Source organism: Hylobates moloch, unplaced genomic scaffold (assembly GCF_009828535.3).
Source record: "Hylobates moloch isolate HMO894 unplaced genomic scaffold, HMol_V3 SCAFFOLD_12, whole genome shotgun sequence".
Taxonomy (NCBI): Eukaryota; Metazoa; Chordata; class Mammalia; order Primates; family Hylobatidae; genus Hylobates; species Hylobates moloch.
This window is the reverse complement of record NW_026652287.1, coordinates 61,437,457-61,460,871: the sequence shown is the minus strand read 5'-3', so window position 1 is coordinate 61,460,871 and position 23,415 is coordinate 61,437,457. Positions and strand designations below refer to the sequence as shown.

At 45.4% G+C, this 23,415-nt stretch overlaps 1 protein-coding gene across 2 annotated transcripts in view; it reads right to left on the bottom strand.

Annotated features, from left to right (window-relative positions):
• Window positions 1-23,415, bottom strand: part of GPATCH1 (G-patch domain containing 1) — a 47,879-nt gene that overhangs the window by 7,273 nt on the left and 17,191 nt on the right. For both annotated transcript variants that reach the window (XM_032170384.2, XM_058425392.1), the window contains exons 8-17: window positions 22,783-22,930; window positions 19,054-19,133; window positions 13,475-13,679; window positions 10,119-10,418; window positions 8,245-8,423; window positions 7,532-7,659; window positions 5,955-6,091; window positions 5,436-5,602; window positions 1,829-2,045; window positions 621-728 (exon numbers count right to left, since the gene is read on the bottom strand). In XM_032170384.2, coding sequence (XP_032026275.1) covers window positions 621-728; window positions 1,829-2,045; window positions 5,436-5,602; window positions 5,955-6,091; window positions 7,532-7,659; window positions 8,245-8,423; window positions 10,119-10,418; window positions 13,475-13,679; window positions 19,054-19,133; window positions 22,783-22,930 — 1,669 coding nt within the window. The remainder of the gene's footprint in view (window positions 1-620; window positions 729-1,828; window positions 2,046-5,435; window positions 5,603-5,954; window positions 6,092-7,531; window positions 7,660-8,244; window positions 8,424-10,118; window positions 10,419-13,474; window positions 13,680-19,053; window positions 19,134-22,782; window positions 22,931-23,415) is intronic.

The window sequence follows — 23,415 nt, the reverse complement described above, 5'->3', positions numbered from 1 at the left end:
ATTTATGAAATAGATAAGTTTATATATAAATTTATGAAATATGTAAATTTATATATAAATTTATAAATATATAAAATTTATAAAATATAAAAAATAAAAAATATATAATTTTATAGATAAATAAATAAAAAAATATAAATTTTTATATGTAATTTTTATATTTTATATTCTTATAAAATTTAATATTTTTATAAAAATTATAGTAGAGATGGGCTTTCACCAAATTCGCCAGGGTGGTCTCAAACTCCTGACCTCAAGCGATCCGCCCACCTCGGCCTCCCAAAGTGCTGGGATAACAGGCATGAGCCACTGTGCCCGGCCAGCCTCTTTTTCTTTAAGCTCTGTTGGGAAACTTATATTTCTATAACAAAAATTAAGATACTTAGGACCCTCCTGTAAACATGTGGCAGGTAAGGAAATCAAGTTTGGAGGTCTCTGAAGCTGTACAGAAACAACTATCATTTCAGGCACTAGGTGGAGACAACGGGTTTAAAACGTGACTGAAAACACATACACCAGAAGCAAGCACGCATGTTTGGTCGGCTCTAAGTCACACTGTCCCCATCTCAGGGCAATCACACACTGATAAAAACGGGCGAACCAAAGGCCTCTGCACTCACTGGGGCAGAAGACGGGAGGCAGCCGCGGGCCGAACTCTTCTCTTTCATCTATCTGCATCTTTTGTATCGGGAAGGAAGGTGGTGGCTCCTGGGGTGCTGGCACAAGAGCTGAAAAACAGCGGGGTGTTCATGTCATTTGTCTGCCCCAAGTTAATTTCTCTGAGTCTTTCATTCATGTCTTTTGCCACCAGATAACATATGCTTGCCCACACCACTTCACTCCTGCCAGGTGCTAAGGATGCAGCAGTGAACACGCAGACCCCGGTGTTGCCCTTGTGAACTCTGGAGCTGGAAGTCAGTCACATGAGGGCGCCTGCAACCAAGGGCACCAATGGCTGAGGTACAGGGTGCCTAGTGCACCTGTAGGCACATAGCCTAGCGCCCCTAAGACCTGAAAAGTAGAAATGTGTCCCCAAGAAAGGACCATCTGAGAAGGAAAAAACTTACAAACCATCAGGAATGTAAGACTATGTATGTCCCATCCCAGAGAACTGCGGGAGACAAGTTTCACTCAAAATAAATTATCGAAGAAAAACCTTGAAGATAAATGATCATATTCACATTAATAATCTTGTTTTTTAAACAGATTACTATATATTCAGATAGAAGAGATATAAAAATTTTAAAAGTCTACGGAGAGGCTGAGGCAGGAGAATAGCATGAACCTGGGAGGCGGAGCTTGCAGTAGCCGAGATTGCACCACTGCACTCCAGCCTGGGCGACAGAGCGAGACTCTGTCTCAAAAAAAAAAAAAAAAAAAAAAATTTTAAAAGTCTGGAAAACTAGCTGGGCACTGGGATTATGCCTGTAATCCCAGCACTTTGGGAGGCTGAGGCGGGCGGATCACCTGAGGTCAGGAGTTAGAGACTAGCCTGGCCAACATGGTGAAACCCCATCTGTACTAAAAATACAAAAATTAGCCAGGGGTGGTGGCACATGCCTATAGTCCCAGCTACTCAGGAGACTGAAGTGGGAGGATTGCTTGAACCCAGGAGGTGGAAGCTGCAGTGAGCCAAAGATTGCGCCACTGTACTCCACCCTGGGAAGAGAGCCAAATCCTGTTTCCAAAAAAAAAAAAAAAAAAATTATATACATATAAAAGATTACATATCATTGATTGCTAATCATTCAGGTTTAAGATTATAGAGTAAACAGAGAAGCAGCTGTCCTAGAGTCATTGTCTTTCCGAGTTTGAAATACTGACATACCGTGAGCCACAGATGATGTTTCCCCCAAGTCAGTGTCTTGGGAGCTTTGGAATTTGGCCTCCCCAGAGCCTGCCTGATCATCTTCGCTGTCATCCTGCTCATCCTCAGAGGATGAGGACTTTTCATCTGAGGAACTGGCAAAGATGGCCCTGAATAAGTCCATGGATGGGCGGCTCCCTTCTCCTTCAGCCTGTGCGTCCACACCTTTGTTGACTGTCTGTATTAATAGTGAAATAAGAGTCAGGGATACAGAGGCAATGGTAAAAGGGAGGAGACATTCTAGAATACACTCCCAGACACACATATTTGTGTTTATGCTCATGTACATGGGTATCCATAGCCACACACCAGCCAACTAAACAGTGATCACTCACATAGCTTTTATTTTTGTGGTGTTTCTGAGTCAACAACTGTACAACACGCTGATGAGGTCAAAGAAGCAAAACCAGGCCAGGCGTGGTGGCTCACCCCTGTAATCCCAGCACTTTGGGAGGCTGAGGTGGGTGGATCACAAGGTCAGGAGATTGAGACCATCCTGGCCAAAATGGTGAAACCCTGTCTCTACTAAAAGTACAAAAATTAGCTGGGCATGGTGGTGGGCGCCTGTAATCCCAGCTACTAGGATCCCCAAAAATGCAGTAGAGCACTGTGCCTCTCTTCTATTTCCAAACTCAGATTCAGGCAACTTAACAAACCCCAAACAAAATAAACTCAAAAGAATTCACATCCAGACACATCATAATCAAACTGCTAAAATCCAAAGACCAAGTAAAAATCTTGAAAGCAGCTAGGGGAAAAATCACCTCATTATGTACAGAGGAATAATAATTTGTTTTGGGGATTTTTGAGCCAGGGTCTCACTCTGTCACCCAGGCTGGAGAGCAATGGTGCGATCATAGCTCACTGCAGTGTTCACCTCCTGGGCTCAAGTGATCCTCCCACCGTAGCCCCTTGAGTAGCTGGGACCACAAGTGCATGCCACCACACCCAACTAGTTCTTTAATTTTTTGTAAAAGATGGGGTCTCACGATGTTGCCCAGGGTAGTCTCAAACTCCTAGCCTCAAACAAGCCCCCTGCCTCAGCCTCCCAAAGTGCTGGGATTATAGATGTGAGCCACCACACCCAGCCTGAGGACAATTTGAATGGCTGAAGATTTCTCATCAGAAATCATGAAAGCCCGGAGGATGTAGCAGTTTAATTTTAAAAAAAATTATCAACCCAGAATTCTATATCCAGCAAAAACATCCTTCAGGAATGAAGACAAAATATAAGACATTCTCAGATAATGATAATTTAAGAGAATCACTTGTTGGGCCGGGCGCGGTGGCTCACGCTTGTAATCCCAGCACTTTGGGAGGCCGAGGCGGGCGGATCACGAGGTCAGGAGATCGAGACCACGGTGAAACCCCGTCTCTACTAAAAAATACAAAAAAAAAAATTAGCCGGGCGTGGTGGCGGGCGCCTGTAGTCCCAGCTACTCGGAGAGGCCGAGGCAGGAGAATGGCGTGAACCCGGGAGGCGGAGCTTGCAGTGAGCCGAGATTGCGCCACTGCACTCCAGCCTGGGCGACAGGGCGAGACTCCGTCTCAAAAAAAAAAAAAAAAAGAATCACTTGTTGGAACTGGTCTAAAAGAAATGCTAAAGGAAGTTCCTCAGACAGAAGTGATAAGTGAGGGGAACGTGGAACTTCAAGGATGAAGAAAGAGCAACAGAAATGGAAAATATCTGATTAAAGAGAGAAGGCTATTATCTCTGCATCGGTTCTTTTAAAATATGTTTAACGACTAAAAGCAAAAATGATCACCACTGGTTGATGGCGTTTTCATTGTGTGTACATGTAATATGTAAGACAGCATAGAGGGAGGAGAATAAAAGGACCTACATAGTGCTAAAGCTTCTCCATTCTACTTGAAGTGGTAAAACATTTAATTCTTAGTATACTGTAAAAAGGTAAGTAGGTATACTATAATCCCTAGAGCAATCACTAAAAAAAAAATACTGAGAAAAAAATAGAAAAATTCAAATGGAATATAAAAATTATTCAAGTAATCCAAAAGAAGGCAGCGAAGGGGAAAAAAAGAAACAAAAAAGAGTGGGAATAAACAGAAAATATAACATCATACACCTAAATCCAAAAATATCAATGATCACATCAAATGCAAATGTTCAATATAAATTATCAAAATGTATTTTAAGAAAGACTCAGTGACATGGTGTTTATAAGAAACCCACTTTAGCCAGGCGCGATGGCTCATGCCTGTAATCCCAGCACTTTGGGAGGCTGAGGCAGGCAGATCACCTGAGGTCAAGAATTCAAGACCAGCCTGACCAACATGGAGAAACCTCATCTCTACTAAAAATACAAAATTAGCCGGGCGGGTGGTGCCTGCCTGTAATCCCAGCTACTCAGGAGGCTGAGGCAGGGGAATTGCTTGAACCCGGGAGGCAGAGCTTGCGGTGAGCTGAGACAGTGCCATTGTACTCCAGCCTGGGCAAGAAGAGTAAAACTTCATCTCAAAAAAAAAAAAAGGGAACCCACTTAAAATATAATGAAACAGATGTGTTAAAAAGAAGACGAAAAAGATATATACTACGCAAACACTAATCTAAAGAAAATTACCAGGGATAAAGATGATATTACAAAATGTTAAAAGGGTCAACTGGGCATGGTGGCTCACACCTGTAATCCCAGCACTTTGGGAGGCTAGGGCAGGAGGATTGCTTGAGAGCAGAAGTTTGAGACCAACCTGGAAAAACATAGCAAGGCCCTTTCTCTGAAAAAAAAAAAAAAAAAAAAATTAGCCAGGCATGGTGGTATGTGCCCGCAGTCCCAACTACTCAGGAGGCTGAGGCAGAAGGATTGCTTGAACCTGGGTGTTCGAGCCTGCAGTGAGCCATTATCACAACACTGCACTCCAGCCTGGGCACAGAGTAAAAGCCAGTGTCAAAAAAAAAAAAAAAAAAGATCAATTCACCAAAAAGAAATAGCAATCCTAGTTCAAGACCAGCCTGGCCAACATGGTGAAACCCCAACTCTACTAAACATACAAAAATTAGCCAGGCATGGCGGTGCGCACCTGTAGTCCCATCTACTTGGGAGGCTGAGGCAGGAGAATCACTTGAACCCGGGAGGGGAGGCAGAGCTTGCAGTGAGCTGAAATCATGCCACCGCACTCCAGCCTGGGGGACAGATCAAGACTCCATCTCAAAAAAAAAAAAAAAAAAAGAGAGAGAAATAGCAATCCTAAATGTATATGCACCTAAGAAGTGCACTTCAAAATACATAAGGCAAAAATAACTTTGGAATACAGTTTGACAGCTTCTTATAACATTAAATATACACGTACATATTTTCCAGGATTCCCACTACTAGGTTTGTACTCTAGAGAAATGAAAACTTATATTCACACAAAAACCTGCACATGAATGCTCCCAGCAGCTTTACTTGTTATAGCCAAAAGTTAGAAACAAGCCAAATGGCCTTTAAGGGGAAATGGATCAATAGTTGGCTGCCTCTGCTGGTGAGTTACGAGGAGAAAGTATCACCAAAGAGAAAAGCAAGGGCCACACTCAGCGTGGCAAAGAGAATCTGGAAGCCCCAAATACCTGATTTGCGGATGATTCTGGTGCTCGCTTTTCCTCTTTGTTTACTAAGGGGCTGGACTCTTGTTTAGGTGGCCCGGCTTTTGATCTAGCCAAACTTAAAAATTCACTAATGGAATCTTCTTTCTTTTCGTGTTTAGAGGTATCCCATCTGGATGGTTTTCCTGATTCTGAAAGGTAGGACATAGATATAACTCCAGCATTACCAAGGAAAAAGCAAGTTCTTCACCACTGCTCTTTCATTCACTCAGAATGTCAGCATGTCTACTATGGGGTGGCCTGGCATTGTGCGGGGTCCTGGGGAGGTAGGTGGCAGAGGCAGAGACAGAGCCCCAACCCCAAAGAGTAAACATCTGGACCATTACAACATGAGCTAAGTTATTAGTAAGAGCAATTCCCTCAACAGAGGGTGAATATGCACCATTCATATTGTTAGGACTAAACTACCCTTTAACTCTGTCTTCCTACAGGCTAGGGGTTGAGGCCCTGGTCAATCAGAGACCCCGGGGATGCCCTACTCACTGTCAGGACCTCGGTGCTGTGATACTTTTTCACTTGATGCTTGAGTGGTGGGCAAGGAAGCTGTCTCTGGGAGCGTCAGAAAGTTGAAGACTGAGTACTTGTCACGCTTCACTCGTGGTAAGCCAACTAAAGTTGAACTGGGAATTGAAAAAAGAATCATTTTAGTAACAACCAGTAGGATAAAATCCACCTCCTGAGAAGCTTTCCAACTCAAGTTTTCCACCTCTTCTGTATGACTAAAAAGTCTCCTAAGATGCTTTCACTTCTCAAAGCAGTTCGAGAACCTGGGTGACTGACTTTAGGTCCCATGAGTTTTTCCTTATTATGATAAGGACAAGAATTTAACTTTGAAAATGGATTTCCATTAAGGAAAAGTTCCACTGATAAAAATATACCTAAAGTTTCTGACAGTCTCTGGTTTGACTACATATGCTATCTTTTTGTTTTTTTTTTTTTTGAGACGGAGTCTCACTCCGTCGCCCAGGCTGGAGTGCAGTGGCACAATCTCGGCTCACTGCAAGCTCTGCCTCCCAGGTTCACGCCATTCTCCTGCCTCAGCCTGTCCGAGTAGCTGGGACTACAGGCGCCCGCCACCACGCCCAGCTAATTTTTTGTATTTTTTAGTAGAGACGGGGTTTCACCGTGGTCTCGATCTCCTGACCTCGTGATCCACCCGCCTCGTCCTCCCAAAGTGCTGGGATTACAAGCGTGAGCCACCGCGCCCGGCTTATCTTTTTGTTTTGTTTTTTTTCTCTTGAGATTGAGTCTCGCTTTGTCACCCAGGCTAGAGTGCAGTGGCACAGTCTTGGCTCACTGCAACCTCTGCCTCCCAGGTTCAAGCAATTCTCCTGCATCAGCCTCCCAAATAGCTGGGACTATAGGCGCGCACCACCATGCCTGGCTAATTTTTTGTATTTTTAGTAGAGACGGGGTTTCACCATGTTGGCCAGGCTGGTCTCGAACTCCTGACCTCAAGTGATCTGCCTGCCTCAGTCTCCCAAAATACAGGGATTACAGGCGTAAGCCATTGCACCCGGCCTACCATCTTGAAGTGTTCTGTTTGTTTGTTTGATTTTTTTAGAGATGGGGTCTTACTATGTTACCCAGGCTGGCCTCGAACTCCTGGGCTCAAGCGATCCTCCTGCCTTGGCATCCCAAGCTAGGATTACAAGTGTGCACCACCACACCCCACCTCTTGAAGTGTTATTAATCAAATAAGAAAGTGTTTAACTTTTATAATGATAATTAAAAAACATAAGTAACATTATAAATGTAAACCACATGAGCAGCAATAACAAGGTGGCAAATAAGAGAGGCATAATGCTTTTGTAACTTGACATATCTGAGTTTCATAGCTTCAATATGGAATAAAGTTTGCTATCCAGATTTTGTTTTAGTAACAAATTATAGAAGTAATTTATCAAAGCAAATCTATAAAATGTGTAGATTTGTATATCCAGGGATATGTAAATAAGTTCATGTCGAAAAAATAAGAATTTATATGAGTATGTAACGGGAAAATTAGCTTTAATATCAAGAATACATTTTGTACTGATGTAAAGGTTTATCCAACTTACTCTGGATAAGGGTCAGGGACATTAAATCTCTTACATAGAAGCTTGTCAGGGTGCCACTCAAACGTGTCTCGGGTGAGCTTCCCAAACATCTTCATCTTCACGGCTGACTGCTTGTCCCCGACATCATTCTGGGAAAAGACATGCATTCTGTTTCATCAAGTGGCCACACCATTGACCTGACTGCTCTCCCATTTAAAATTTTCAAGCAATCTTCTAGAACTGCGAAAAAAGTTTGTGTTATAACATTTATGCTCCAGTACATTGGAAACTAAGGCATAAAATGGTTTCTTATTCTCCTATACCATGTATATTTTCATCTTCTCACCGAGGGATTAAAAATATTTGGCTCGGCTGGGCATGGTGGCTCATGCCTGTAATCCTAGCACTTTGGGAGGCCAAGGCAGGTGGATCACCTGAGGTCAGGAGTTCAAGACCAGCCTGGCCAATATGGCAAAACCCATCTCTACTAAAAATACAAAAATTAGATGGGTGTGGTGGCGAGCACCTGTAATCCCAGCTACTTGGGAGGCTGAGGCAGGAGAATCGCTTGAACTCAGGAAGCGGAGGCTGCAGTGAGCTGAGATCGCACCACTGCACTCTAGCCTGGGCGACAGAGAGAGACTCTGTCTCAAAAAAAAAAAGAAAAAACAATTTTGGCTAGGCAGTGCTTTAATATTAAAGTTCACCAGGTAAGGAACATGATGACAACAGACCTCTTGGTCTCGAGGGACTTCAACCTGATCTGAGTCATCCTCCTCCTTGGCGTGAGTGAACCTGGAGGACAAGGTCGAATGGGAAGACGCGTACAGCAGGGCCGCCCGGGCAAACTCATCCCGCTCGCGGCCTCGCTCCCACTCTGTCATGCTGGGGTCCAGACAGCGTTCCAGAGCATCTGCGGGGCAGAGAACAAGAAGCAGCTTCACTTTTCAGAAAAACATGGGGCTTACAAGAGAACATCTGCTGGGCACCACTGTATCCCTGTATATTTCATAAGTCCTTATCCTTGTTTTTATCACTATGGGAATGGCGAGGTATTTGGCAGGTAATATTGCTCTTTCCTTCAAAATTGTGCTTTTTTAAAAAAAAATTTAGGCCAGGCGCAGTTGTTCACGCCTATAATCCCAGCACTTTGGAAGGTCTAGGCGGATGGGTCACTTGAGGTCAGGAGTTCGGGACCAGCCTGGCCAACATGGTGAAACCCCGTCTCTCGCTTTTTTTTTTCCCCTGAGATGGAGTCTCGCTCAGTCTCCCAGGCTGGAGTGCAGTGGCACGACCTCCACTCACTGCAAGCTCCGCCTCCCACGTTCACACCATTCTCCTGCCTCAGACTCCCGAGTAGCTGGGACTACAGGCGCCCGCCACCACGCCCGGCTAATTTTTTGTATTTTTAGTAGAGACGGGAAACAAAAAATTAGCCAGGCGTGGTGGTGCACACCTATAATCCCAGCTGCTCAGAAGGCTGAGGCAGGATAATCACCTGAACCTGGGAGGTGGAGGTTGCAGTGAGCCAAGATCCTGCCACTGCACTCCAGCCTGGGCAACAGAGCAAGACTCCGTTCAAAAAAATAAATAAAAAATTATGTATGTATATATAAAAAATATATATTTTATATATATATATGTATGTGTATATATATATATATGTATTTTTTTTTTGTAGAGGCAGGATCTCACTATGTTGCCCAGGCTGGTCTTGAACTCCTAGGCTCAACTGATCCTCATCTCAGCCTCCCAAAGTACTGGGATTACAGGCATGAGCCACCATCCCCAGCCAAAATGATGCTTTTATTGAATTCTGTCTACCAAACATAACAGAGAAAACCATTTGAGAGGCTAATGGTTGGTTAAATCTTCAGCAGTAAGGAACTTGTCACCACTCCCAGGCAGTGATAAGTTCACCTTAACCACATCCCTATGTTTTGGCAGAAAAACACTCTTTCACTAACCTTTTTTTTTTTTTTTAAAGCAAATAAACATTAGTGATGTAGGTTCTTAGTAGAAAGTTAAGGCACAGTAAATAGACTTTACATTCCGCAAAGATCTGTTTTTAAAAAACAACCCTGTAATTTACTGATAACCTCTCACGAGGACTATTGCATACAACAGCAACCCCTTTCCTCATTCTTGCCCTGTTTACTTCACAGATCACAAAGTGATTGTTTTCCCTCTGTAACGGTTCAATAGCTAACTATTGTTTTAAGTCAAATTTTAGACTATGAGTCAGGAGTGGATGGTTAGGATCTTCGGATGAGGTGGAAGATGATGTTGATATGAAATGTGAATGCAATGCTTGTAGCAGTCAAGCACTTGCAAACACCAAACGGCCTGTAAGCACCGGCCACCGCCAGCTGTGTTCTCTACTTAAATGGCTAGCTTTGGCCTGAGATATGGAGGAACATAAACCAACTGTTCTTGCTTTCTGAGGTCAACAGCCAAGGCCTGAAACCTTTGCACTATTTGCAGCAGGATAAAGCAAAAACACTGACAGAACGGGATACCTCAACTGTAAATATGGGTCTAGGATGAGAACAGTGAGAACATGACCCCGCCCTGGCTGAGATATGGGACACCCAGGCCCAGGACCCACCTTTCTGACCCTGTTTCATGTGTACTAAGAACTCTTCGTATCGCTTTTGCTTTTCCGGATCTTTGGCGAAAGGCTTGAAGTTGCTGGCTTTTAGGGTGCCCGTCCCACCACCTAATGCCGTGTGCCAAGAGCAGTGCCCAGCAGCCGCTGCAGGGGAGGGCTGGGCTCTGCTGCTCTGAGCGTTCTGGGCCAGACTCCTGGCCTTGAGCTGAGCTGCTTTCAGGTCAGTTGCCTGCTTCATTTCTTTGATTCTCTCTTTATCTTTTTGGGACAGAAATTCTAACACTGAAGTAGCTGAACCTAAATAAAAACAGTAATTAGAAGAGATGAAAAGAGTCATAAGACAACCACATTTACGTTTCTCTGTACATACATTTCAATATCACAAATTTACATCATTGGGGATGAGTATTTTATGTTTAGTGTTTCATTTATATTCATATATCCCTGTAGACTAGACAGTGATAAAAAATGAGATTCTTATTATTATATATTTTTTTCTTTTTGGATGGAGTCTCGCTCTATTGCCCAGCCTGGAGTGCAGTGGCACGATCTCAGCTCACTGCAACCTCCCGGGTTCAAGCGATTCTCCTGTCTCATCCCCCCAAGTAGCCGGGACTACAGGCATGTGCCACAATGCCTAGCTAATTTTTTGTATTTTTAGTAGAGGCAGGGTTTCATCGTGTTGGCCAGGCTGGTCTCGAACTCCTGACCTCAGGTGATCCACCCGCCTGGGCCTCCCAAAGTGCTGGGATTACAGGCATGAGCCACCATGCCCGGCCGATTCCTATGTTTTTTTTGAGACATGGTCTCGCTCTGTCACCTGGACTGCAGTACAGTGGTGTGATCATGGCTCACTGCAACCTCCACCTCTCGGGCTCAAGTGATCCTCCCACCTCAGCCTCCTGAGGAGCTGGGACCACAGGCACACACCACCATGCCTGGCTACTTTTTGTATTTTTTGTAGAGACAGGATTTCGCCATGTTTCCCAAGCTGGTCTCAACTCCTGGGCTCAAGAGATCATCCCACCTCGGCCTCCCAAAGTTCTGGGACTACAGGCACGAGCCACTGTGCCCAGCCAAGATTCCTGTTTTATAGTCAGCAAAAATGGAAGTTAACACATGCACACTTACAGGGCACGTGAGTGATCCCAGGTTGGGGAACCTGACATTCCCGGCTCCAGACCTGCAGTCTGCCACCACTAGCCCTGGTTCCAAGCACAGCTCTCCAGCAAGCCCTCACTAACTGCACAAACACTCATGGGTGCCAACTCCACACCAGGACCTGGCCCAGGAGCTTGGAGGGCAGTGGAGACAGGAAAGAAGCCAAGGAGCAATACGCTGGCCCTCAATAGAGGAGGGCTATGAAAAAAACAGGACGATGTGACTGAGGGGGGCTTGCGTGAGCAGGCTGGTAGAGGGGACAGACATAACCAGCTTTTATGGTGGTCGGGGAAGGCTGGAAGAAGAAGATAACATTAGAGATAAGTCATAAGCTAAAAAAAAAAAAAAGAGCCAGATTCACAAAAATATGAGGGAAGAACAGAAAGGGAGGTACAGCAAACACAAAGGCCCTTAGGCAGTGTAATGGGTGACAGCGTGTTCAAGGGGAGGAAAGGAGGACGAGGAAGCCACACTGTGGGAGGGTAAGGGAAGGTGCAGCCTGAAAGGTGGGCAAGGGCGGGGCCGCACAGGGCCTCGTGGGGAGCCTGGAGGTTTCTGTAGGTGGGAGAGGTGCTGGCTGGTATAGTAGGCCTCATCCAGCTGCTGGTGAGGGGAAGAGACTGCAGGGGGATGGACGGGAAACAAGGAGACCACCACCGAGACTGAAGCAATGGTCCAGGTGGAGGGGCGGGGCTCAGACGCGGGAGGCCACGGAAATGCACCTGAGTAGTGGAGGGAACCCCCACACATGTGGGTAGAGCCAGGAGGACTCACTGAGGGCCAGGGAGGGTCAGGGAGGATGGCAGAGGACCGAAAAGAGAGGAGCTAGGAATTAGGCCTCCCGGGGGAGGGGGGAGGGATAGCATTACGAGATATACCTTATGTAAATGACGAGTTAATGGGTGCAGCACACCAACATGGCACATGTATACATATGTGACAAACCTGCACGTTGTGCACATGTACCCCAGAACTTAAAGTATAATAAAAAAAAAATAAAAATTGGCTGGGTGCAGTGGCTCACGCCTGTAATCCCAGCACTTTGGGAGGCCGAAGAGATCGGACCATCCTGGTTAAACGGTGAAACCTGTCTCTACTAAAAAACAAAAATTACCGGCTGGTGGCCCACCTGTATCCCACTACGGCAACAGAGCGAGACTCCTTCTCAAAAAAAAAAATAAATTAAAATTAAAATTAAAATTAAAAATTAAAAATTAAAAAAAGAATTAGGCCTCCTACATCCTGGTCTGAGCAGTGGATCACGGTGGCACCATTTCCTGAGATGAGAAGACATAGATGAGGAAGTGCAGTGTGTGATGGGGGTGGGGAACCAAGGGTTCTGTTTGCCAATTATACGAGACACCTATTGGGTTCCCCATGGCAGTGAGGCCTGAGCCCCTAAGAGTTCAAGTCCACCTCTCATGGTGGGTCTTTTCTGCTGCACCCTGCAGGGGATTCTCCATGTCTTTTCAGACTTTCAGGCGCATTCATCCCTTTCACACTTTTGGGAGAAGAGTTACACAATGCAATCCCCAGGAGGAAGAAAACATACTCTCCCAGGCTGTGCAGAGAAGGGGAAGGCACCTTAACCACATTCCCTAATAATTATCACAAGTCTGAAAACAGCTGAGCTTACAACAAAAGTTGTGATTTGAATGATATTAACCAAACTAAAGGTGGAAAAACAAGCCTTGGCTGGGCGCAGAGGCTCACACCTGTAATCCCAGCACTTTGGGAAGCCAGAAGTTCCAGACCAGCCTGGGCAACATAGTGAGACCCTCATCTCTATTAAAAAAAAAAAATTTAAAAATGTGCCAGGTGTGGTGGTGGTGCATGCCTATAGTCCCAGCAACATAGGAGTCTGAGGTGGGAGGATTGCTTGAACCCAGAAGTTCCAGGTTATAGAGAGTTATCACTGCCTTCAGCCTGTGTGACAGACCTAGACATTATCTCAAAATAAATAAGTTTAAAAATAAAACTTAAAAAAATAAGTAAAAGATATGCACACTAGTACGTATGCCATTTACAATAAATAGTGTTATTTCCACAGTTTGGGAATACAAATTCACGTAAAAAACTTCAGTGGGAAAACAACTTTCCATTTTGATTTTGATAACTCGAGTTATGTGAAATGTGAACTCGAGTAATGTGAAAAGACTGGTAATGATTTCAGTCTTCTCCATGGCACATACCTTGAATAGGCGTCTCTCCAAGCAACTCTGCCCGTTTGGAGGCATTCAGTTGGTGCTTACTGTATGTCCCTGGGTCAGGCGTTGCCTTTCCAGCTGACTCTGATAATACCTGCAGTAAATGTGTGTTCCCGGAGGTGGCGGCCACCATGGGTCTGAAATAATGCACTGGTCGATAGTCTCTTGGCAACTCTGGAGGTGGATAGATCTTAACAAAACAAGACAAAACCCAGAAAATACAGGCTGCAAGATCATGTTTGATTTAATCAGGAAAACCTGTTACCTCTGAGCCTTGTTAACCCTGCCCCTTCCCGGGTTAACACTCAGCAGGCAGGTAGCACAAGAACAGGCTGGCCAGAGGTCCAGCCAGCATCCCCTCTGGACCTGGAGGGTCATGAGAGCCACCGTGTTCCAGTGGTCAGGCATTTCGAATATCCCCCCACCCATTTCTACAGAAAGAAGCTAATGTGCCTGTTTTATAGGATAAGAACTATAAAGATGACAATAGATCATAAATGTCAGGGTCTACAGGTAGGGCAGGCCCACTGTACATCAGAAAATTTAGAAAAGTAGGGCCGGGCGTGGTGGCTCACGCTTGTAATCCCAGCACTTTGGGAGGCCAAGGCGGGCAGATCACGAGGTCAGGAGATCGAGACCACGGTGAAACCCCGTCTCTACTAAAAATACAAAAAAAATTAGCCGGGCGTGGTGGCGGGCGCCTGTAGTCCCAGCTACTCGGAGAGGCTGAGGCAGGAGAATGGCATGAACCCGGGAGGCGGAGCTTGCAGTGAGCAGAGATCGCGCCACTGCACTCCAGCCTGGGGGACAGAGCGAGACTCCGTCTCAAAAAAAAAAAAAAAAAAAGAAAATTTAGAAAAATACCATTCAAAGCATGGAAGAAAAATAATGGTTGGGTGCAGTGGCTCACATCTATAATCCCAGCACTCTGGGAGGCCAAGATGGGAGGATTGCTTGAGCCCGGGAGTTCATGACGAGCCTGGGCAACAGAATGAGACCCCATCTCTATAAAACTAAAAAAAAAATTAAAAAAATAATAGTCAGGGCCGGGCACAGTGGATCATGCCTGTAATCCCAGCATGTTGGGAGACCAAGGCGGATGGATTGCCTGAGATCAGGAGTTCAAGACCAGCCTGGCCAACATGGTGAAACCCCATCTCTACTAAAAATACAAAAATTAGCCAGGCGTGGTAGCGCACACCTGTAATCTCAGCTACTCGGGGGAGGGCGGGGTGTTAAGGCAGGAGAATTGCATGAACCTGGGAGGCAGAGGTCGCAGTGAGCTGAGATTGTGCCACTGCACTCCGATGCAGAGCTGAAACAGAGCAAGACTCCGTCTCAAACAAAAATAAATAAATAAATAAATAAATAATAGCTGGGCACAGTGGCTCATGCCTAAAATCCCAGAGCTTTGGGAGGACAAGGCAGGTGGATTACTTAAGGTCAGGAGTTTGAGACCAGCCTGGCCAACATGGTGAAACCCCGTCTCTACTAAAAATACAAAAACTAGCCAGGTGTGGTGGTGGATGCCTGTAATCCCAGCTATTCGGAAGGCTGAGGCAGGAGAATTGCTTGAGCCTGGGAAGCACAGGTTGCAGTGAGCCCAGATCACACCACTGCACTCCAGCCTGGGTAATGGAGTGAGTCTCTATCTCAAAAATAATAATAATAATAACTGTAGTTATTTTTAAATTCAGAATTATTTTTTCTAGTTATGTTTCAGTGGCAAATTGAAGCTTCAGGCTTTTTTTTTTTTTTTGAGACAGAGTCTTGCTCTGTCGCCCAGGCTGGAGTGTAGTGGTGCAATCTCAGCTCACCGCAACCTCCACCTACTGGGTATGCAATTCTCCTACCTCAGCCTCCCAAGTAGCAGGAATTACAGGCACACATCACCATGCCTGGCTAATTTTTGTATTTTTAGTAGAGACGGGGTTTCACCATGTTGGCCAGGCTGGTCTCGAACTCCTGACCTCAAATGATCCACCCGCCTCAGCCTCCCAATGTGCTGGGATTACAGGCGTGAGCCACCACGCCTGGCCTATTTTTTTCATCCAAGATATTACTATGAATAATGTGAGTAGAGCCGAAAGGACCTGGCCCAGAAGCTAGGAGGGCAGTGGGGACAGGAATTTAAAAACTTTAATTTAAGAGTTGACGGAAGTGAAATGAAAATCTATTTGGGAAATTTGGGGATTTTTAATACTGACAGGCATGAATGATGGCACAGCAGACATGGTAAAGGAAAGTACTAGATATTGTTAAATAACTGCATTAAATGGTTTCCCTTGCTCTTGGTCTAACAAATCCGCACGTGTTTATTATTTAAGCTATTTTCTAGACTTTTCTTTCTATTTTTCCCCCCAAATTCACACTGAAATGTTCTCTAGATTTTTAAGCTATGTGAAGGCTGAAGTCCATGATGAAGTAACCCTGTAGCTGAAAGCAGTGACCCCTCTCTCCCGGCCCCTCTCTGCTCTGGCTCTCAGGCCCAGGTGCATGCTGGACTCGCCTGAGGAGCTGTAACTATACTGATGCCTGCGCCCCACCCCAGACAGTCTGCTATAACTGGAGTTCCCCAAGCTCCCCAGGTGGTTGTTAAAAGTGCAGAGGCTGGGTCAAGCCCCCGGCACAGTGAAAGTCCATGAAAGAGTGGTGTTATCATTGTCAAGAAATCCTGCTTTTTATCATCTTAGCCTCGTCACCTTCTGGAGACACACCCCCAAATCAGCCAGAAAACACTCTCATGTTACCACCACACAAAAACCCAGAGGAACATGGCAGAAAGGAGGAGTGTGTCCACAACTTCTCTATATCCTCCATGGGATTCAAAGTATTTCTTTTTCTTTTTTTGAGACCGGGTCTCACTCTGTCGCCCAGGCTGGAGTGCAGCAGCCAATCACGGCTCACTGCAGCCTGGACCTCCCGGACTCAAGCAATCCTCTCACCTCAGGCCCCCAAGAGGCTAGGACTACAGGCACATACCAACCACACCTGGCTAATTTTTTTTTTTTTTTTGTATTTTTTGTAGAGATGGGGTTTCGCCATGTTGCCCAGGCTGGTCTCGAACTCCTGGACTCCAGCAATCTGCCTGCTTTGGCCTACCAAAATGTTAGGATTACAGGCGTAAGCCACCATGCCCAGCCTTGGATTGAAAGTATTTCTCTCTCTCTGTCTGCCAAATCATTGTTCTGTTTGACCTCTAGATTCAGATCTAGAGAACCATCTAGATCTGTGTGTGAAAGCTAGATGAACACAGCCCGCCTCTAAAGCGTTCCTGCCCAAAGCCCTACTCCAGCGAACCACCAGGAACCCCCAGGACTGTGTCTCTCCACTTATGGATCTTTGCCCACGACTCTGTATTTGTGTATCTGCTACCTTTGTTGGATGGGAGCTACCTGGGGCCAGGCTGGCCTATTTATCCTAAGGACCAGTGAGTGCTTCTCCATCATTTTTAAACTATGCTTCCTTTTCTTTTTTTTTTGAGATGGAGTCTTGCTCTGTCACCCAGGCTAGAGTGCAGTGGCACAATCTTGGCTCACTGCAACCTCCACCTTCTGGGCCCAAATAATTCTCCTGCCTCAGCCTCCCGAGTAGCTGGGTTTACAGACACATACCACCACGCCTGGCTAATTTTTGTATTTTTAGTAGAGGTGGGGTTTCGCCATGTTAGCCAGGTTGGTCTCGAACTCGTGACCTCAAGTGATCCATCCGCCTCAGCCTCCCAAAGTGTTGGGATTATAGGTGTGAGCCACCGTGCCCGGCCTTATGCTTCCTTTTCATACATGTAAAACACCTGCATTTTCCTTTAATGTTATTTGACATTTCTGGTAATAATAGCAACTTACTGTATGCCCAACACTGTCCTAGATATATTCTGCTGGCTATTACAACACATGAACTATCACAACGAAACAAATCAAAGCTGTCCTCTGGCCTCCCGTGTCCCAGACAAGCACAGCCAAGCCTAGAGGTTATGAACAAATGTTTGCTGAATAAAAAAACAAAATGCTGATTAAAGCATGAAACAATCTAAAACAGGAATGCTGACAAGGCAAACGGCCAGGCGCCCCTCCTGGGCTGGCCAGCACCCCAACTCCCTCCTGAGTGTGCCTGTGAGCATGTGACTTTGGTGGTTACAGGAAGAGCACCATGTGGCCTAAGAGCTTCACATGTGGCTGTGACAGCATCTCACAAAAACAAAGCTATCTGCAAAGGCATGCAGAGCTCTCCTCCAACTTCATCCACCTGCACACGGCTTCTCTCCCTTCTGCTCGGCCCCAGCTGAGGAGGCCAGGGAACCTTGCCCCTGCTAGCTTCAGAGCATGGGAAGGAACCAAGGCTATGGGTTATCTGGCTTTCTGAAATTTCATTCTTCTTTCTAATGTATGTCTCTCTTCATGTAAATAACCACTCACTTGAAGTTTGAATTTAAAACATTAGTGGCCGGGCGCGGTGGCTCACGCCTGAAATCCCAGCACTTTGTGAGGCTGAGGCAGGCGGATCACAAGGTCAGGAGTTCGAGACCAGCCTGACCAACATGGTGAAACCCCATCTCTACTAAAAATACAAAAATTAGCCGGTCGTGGTGGTCCACGCCTGTAATCACAGCTACTCAGGAGGATGAGACATGAGAATCGCTTGAACTTGGGAGGCGGAGGTTGTGGTAAGCTGACACTGCGCCACTGCAATGCAGCCTGGGCGACAGAACGAGACTCCATCTCAAAAAAAAAAAAAAATAGCAATCAGATATTTTTATCACAATGTAGCTACTGACTGATATTTCTTTTTTTTTTTTTTTTTTTGATACGCAGTTTCGCTCTAGTTGCCCAAGCTGGAGTGCAATGGTGCGATCTTGGCTCGCTGCAACCTCTGCCACCCAGGTTCAAGTGATTCTCCCTGCCTCAGCCTCCCGAGTAACTGGGATTACAGGTGCCCACCACCATGCCCAGCTAATTTTTGTATTTTTAGTAGAGACGGGATTTTGCCATATTGGCCAGGGTAGTCTCAAACTCCTAACCTCAGGTGATCTGCCAACCTCGGCCTCCCAAAGCGCTGGGATTACAGGCGTGAGCCACCACACCTGGCCAACTGTTTTTTTTTTTTTTTTTTTTGAGACAGAGTTTTGCTCATTGTCCAGGCTGGAGTGCAATGGTGTGATCTTGGCTCACTGCAACCTCCATCTCCTGGGTTCAAGTAATTCTCCTGCCTCAGCCTCCCGAGTAGCTGGGATTACAGTCATGCAACACCACGCCTGGCTAATTTTGTATTTTTAGTACAGATGGGGTTTCTCCATGTTGGTCAGGCTGGTCTTGAACTCCCGACCTCAGGTGATCCACACACCTCGGCCTCCCAAAGTGCTGGGATTACAGGCATGAGCCACTGCACCTGGCCCTGATATTTCTAATGTAGAATGTTTCTCTAGACAATCACTAGTAACCAGGCTGTTGTTTTTTGAAAACAGAATTTACTTATCTTTCCTGTTGTTAATAGAACTCAGATCAGATAGCAGCAAATATTTTAAGAACTAAACCAGTAAAAAAAGAAAGAAAAAAAGTTTTTCTTACTTTCTTAGAAGATAAAGGTTTAGAAGCCAAGGAAAATCCATCCAAAATTTTGCCAATGTATCGAAGGTCTTTCTCTGATTCTACAAAATGATGTCATAGATTAATTCCAGAAGTAGAGACGATTAGAATAAGACAGAACACGTCAGCATTTTACTTCTTATCTCTAAGAACATAAATAGTACATGTCATACATGCTATCACTCAACAGCAGCAGTAAAGGGAAGAACAAGTGGCAAGCAAAGCCCCACACCTCTGTTGACTCAGTGACTAGGGCCCAGCCCACACCGCCCTCGACAGATTGGGCTACCCAGGTCACAAGGCTGTGGTCCTCCAAGACAAGTACATTGATGAGACTTTTAGAAAAAGTACCTTAGGGGCACCAAAGGATATACCCCATGGAGTAAAAGATCAAGAAAAACCACCAAGAGGACAAGTATGGAGGAAAATACAAATCACAACTGTGAGCGCGTCATGTGTAAAACTAGGTGAAGAACTACAGGGTGACTACCTGGCCATCTCCTTAGCAACAATCCAAATAGGGACGAAAGGCAGTGCCACCAGGTCAGCCTGTAATCTTTAACAAGACATAAAGATCACAGACGTAGGAAACTGAATGACCAATACCCTCTGACCTGGAAGTGGGGATCGTCTCCTGGCCATAGAGACAACTCCATCAACAAAAGCTCTTTGATTCTCAAGGTTTTCCTGCACGTACCGGTTACACCAAAAGTCCGTATAAATGAACTGTATTCTCTGCACTCCAAAGCCTCTTCTACATGACAATCACAAGCTCTTTCACAGACTAGGAGCTCAGGCCTGAAGCAGGAATAGCCCGCAGTGCAGATGAGCTAAGGCTTTTAGCCACTGATCATTCAGCACCACCACATCTCTCCCCTCCCCACAAAACCATTCTTTGTGCTTTGACTTATGTTGGGCTTTTTTTTTTTTTTGAGATGGAGTCTCGCTGTGTCACCAGGCTGGAGTGCAGTGGCACAATCTCAGCTCACTGTAACCTCTGCCTCTTGGGTTCAAGTGATTCTCGTGCCTCAGCCTCCCGAGTAGCTGGGATTCCAGGCATGTGCCACCACACCCAGCTAATTTTTGTATTTTTAGTAGAGACGGGGTTTTACCATGTTGGCCAGGATGGTCTCGATCTCCTGACCTCATGATCTACCTGCCTCAGCCTCCCAAAGTGCTGGGATTACAGGCATGAGCCAATGCACCTGGCATGTTGGGCTTTTTTTTAAGCTTCTAGAACTTACTAAAATTTCTTCAGGTAATGTGGGATTCAATTTCACATTCTTGGAATTTGTATTCTCTTAAAACCCAGAAATTTCATGTTTATGAGTTCATTCTGAAGAATTCTGAAGAAATAAACAATGTACATAAAGACAGAATCAGAAAAATATTCATTATAGCCCTATTGATCATGGAAAAAAAAATGAAAATTTAAAAATCAACCATGGCCAGCTGTGGTAGCTCACGCCTGTAATTCCAGCACTTTGGGAGGCTGAGGCAGGCGGATCACTTGAGGTCAGGAGTTCAAGACCAGCCTGGCCAACATGGTGAAATCCCCATCTCTACTAAAACTACAAAAAATTATCTGGGCATCAGCACTCTGGGAGGCCGAGGCAGGCAGATCACCTGAAGTCAGGAGTGCAAGACCAGCCTGGCCAACATGACGAAACTCTGTCTCTACTAAAAACACAAAAATTAGCTGGGTGTGGTGGCAGGCACCTGTAATCCCAGCTCCTTGGGAGGCTGAGGCAGGAGAATCACTTGAACCCGGGAGGCATAGGCTGTGGTGAGCCAAGATCAGGCCATTGCACTCCAGCCTGGGCAACAAGAGCGAAACTCTTTCTCCAAAAAAAAAAAAAAAAAAAAAAATTAGCTGGGCGTGGTGGTGCACACCTGTAATCCCAGTTACTCAGGAGGCTGAGGCACGAGAATCACTTGAACCCGGGGGGCGGAGGTTGCAGTGAGCCGAGATCATGCCACTGCTCTCCAGCCTGGGTGACAGAGTGAGACTCTATCTCAAAAAAAAAAAAATTTTTTTAAATGTAAAAAATCAACCGTGGAGACTGGGTAAAATAAAGATAGATTCACTGAATATAAAACCATACAGTCAAAACTACAGATGTTGTGGCCCTGCAGGGTGGGAGAGAGGAAGGTGGGGGAGAGAGGCCACAGCAGAGAGGGACAAGGACAGGCTGAGAGCTCAGTGGAAGGAGTGAGAACCAATCAGCTGGGGGCAAAGCTGGTGCATGAGGGAAAAGTGAAAGATGTGGCTCAGCAGGCAGACTTAAATATGTCATTACATATCATTAATTATCAAAGGATTGATATATTAATGTTATTAATATGTTGTATAATATTAAATATCATTTATATTAACAGATATAGGATATTATCAATTTCATTCTCCCACCACTTTTAATAAACAATAATTAACATATATCAATAATTATGTAATACTGTATTGATATGTTACATAATATACTGACAGTATTGATATATTAATTATATAAAATATAAATCATATACAATATATGATGGTATATTGATTATAATATAGTATTAAAATTAAATAGTATATTGTGATATATTAATATATCTTCAAGTTATATAAAAATAATCCATAGTTTGGGGAGAGAATTCAGAAACTATAGGGAGGCAAAAGGAAGAAGGCTCAGAAGCTAAATGACTCAGAGAAAAAAAAAAGAAAAACATTTGAAGGAAAAAAAAAGGAAGTAAGTACTAGCAGCCCATTGACCACCCAGAGGTTAAGTCTCCTAACACTGGGTACACATGCCCTTCCAGTGTCCAGTGTAAAATCCTGGGTTCCCTGTCATACCATCCCAGTCAAGTGACACATGACTGTATGATAACCAAAGAACAGTAGGTGCCACTTCTTCAGTCTTTGGGGCAGGTGCTATGCCAGACACTGAGTTATGCCACTTAATCCTCACAACCACCTCTGGAGCGGATTTTATCCTCACTTTACAAATGTGGACTCCAATGCCCAGAGAGTTTATGAGCCTTGCCTAAGGTCACAAACCTGGCATCTAAACCCAGGTCTGACTGACTCCAAATCACATGCTGCTAATACCGACTCTACACTGTCTGGCCCTGCACCTTTTCTGGAAACAACTGAAATGTGACTTTAAACCAAAAGATCTGATTCACCTTGAAATTTCAACACAGCATGAAGTTAAAGTTGTGTTGAGAGATGTCGGCCTCTTATCCCAACAAGAGCCTCCTCAGAGCCAGGGACTCAAGGGAGAAGATGGACTGGGCGCCCAGCTCCATCTTGCTGCAGGCTGTTGGTGTACCTGCCTCCTGGTCCCCTAGCTTAACCTTCTGACCTGCCGCATGTGTTGGCCTCCTTTGGCCGCCTGCCCAGTTCTTCGAGCTCTGGGTGCTTCCCTTTGACCCACTGCCAGCTCTGACCAGCCATGTGGTCACTGGTCCAGGCATTCCTCTTTCCCTGATTACAGACCTCTCCCTCCTTCCCACCTGGGCTCCACCTTGACAGCTGGCTTTGGCCTTGGCCAGGTCTGAATCCTGCGTTTGTTTCACTTCCCATGCTGGGCCTTGCTTCTTTGTTTTGTTTCTTACCGTGACTTTGACCAACAACAGAGGCTGGTGCTCCTGTATCACTCTTGCAGCCCCTCCTTCCTGATACCCTGACACTTGGTCCTGCCGTTAGGTTTGAGGCTGTCGAATTACCTTTCTGGTTTTTATACTGCCTGGGTGCTGTCCAGCCATAGAGTCCGTCTCCAGGCTCCTCGTCCTTCAGAACAGTGTCATACTTGGATAGAGTTTCTGTGGCATAGATATCATCATCTTCCTCTTCCAGGGCACCTACACCAAAAGCCTTTAAAAAACAAAGTTTCAAACGGAGCACAGGTGTTAGGGTATGTCTGGGATCTTCAGGGATAAAGCTACTTTAAGGATGTGATTGGAAACCACGTTAGCACTTCAAGATCACCAAGAGAGAAGTGAACGGGGGTCCCAGATCAACACACACACAAGTTTTTTGGAAAACAGTGACCAGAGGTGAATGCCATGTCCCCATTGCCAACACTGCCCTCCAGTCCGCACAACAGCCATGGCTCCAGGTCCCAGCACAGGAAGAGGAGTGGAGAACAAAGCCAAGCAGCAGTGCAGGGATGGAAATGTGGCTTCCAAGAGGAGAAAGGCAGAAATGTTCATCAACTGATCCATGAGGCCTGGGCCAACGCTGGTGGCTGGGGTCTAAGGGCTGCTGCTACTCTGCTGCCCGCTGGAAGAACTCCTACTCTTTGCGGGAAGGAGCCTCTAACAAGTAGCATTTTTGTTTAAAAGACTGAAAAAAAAAAA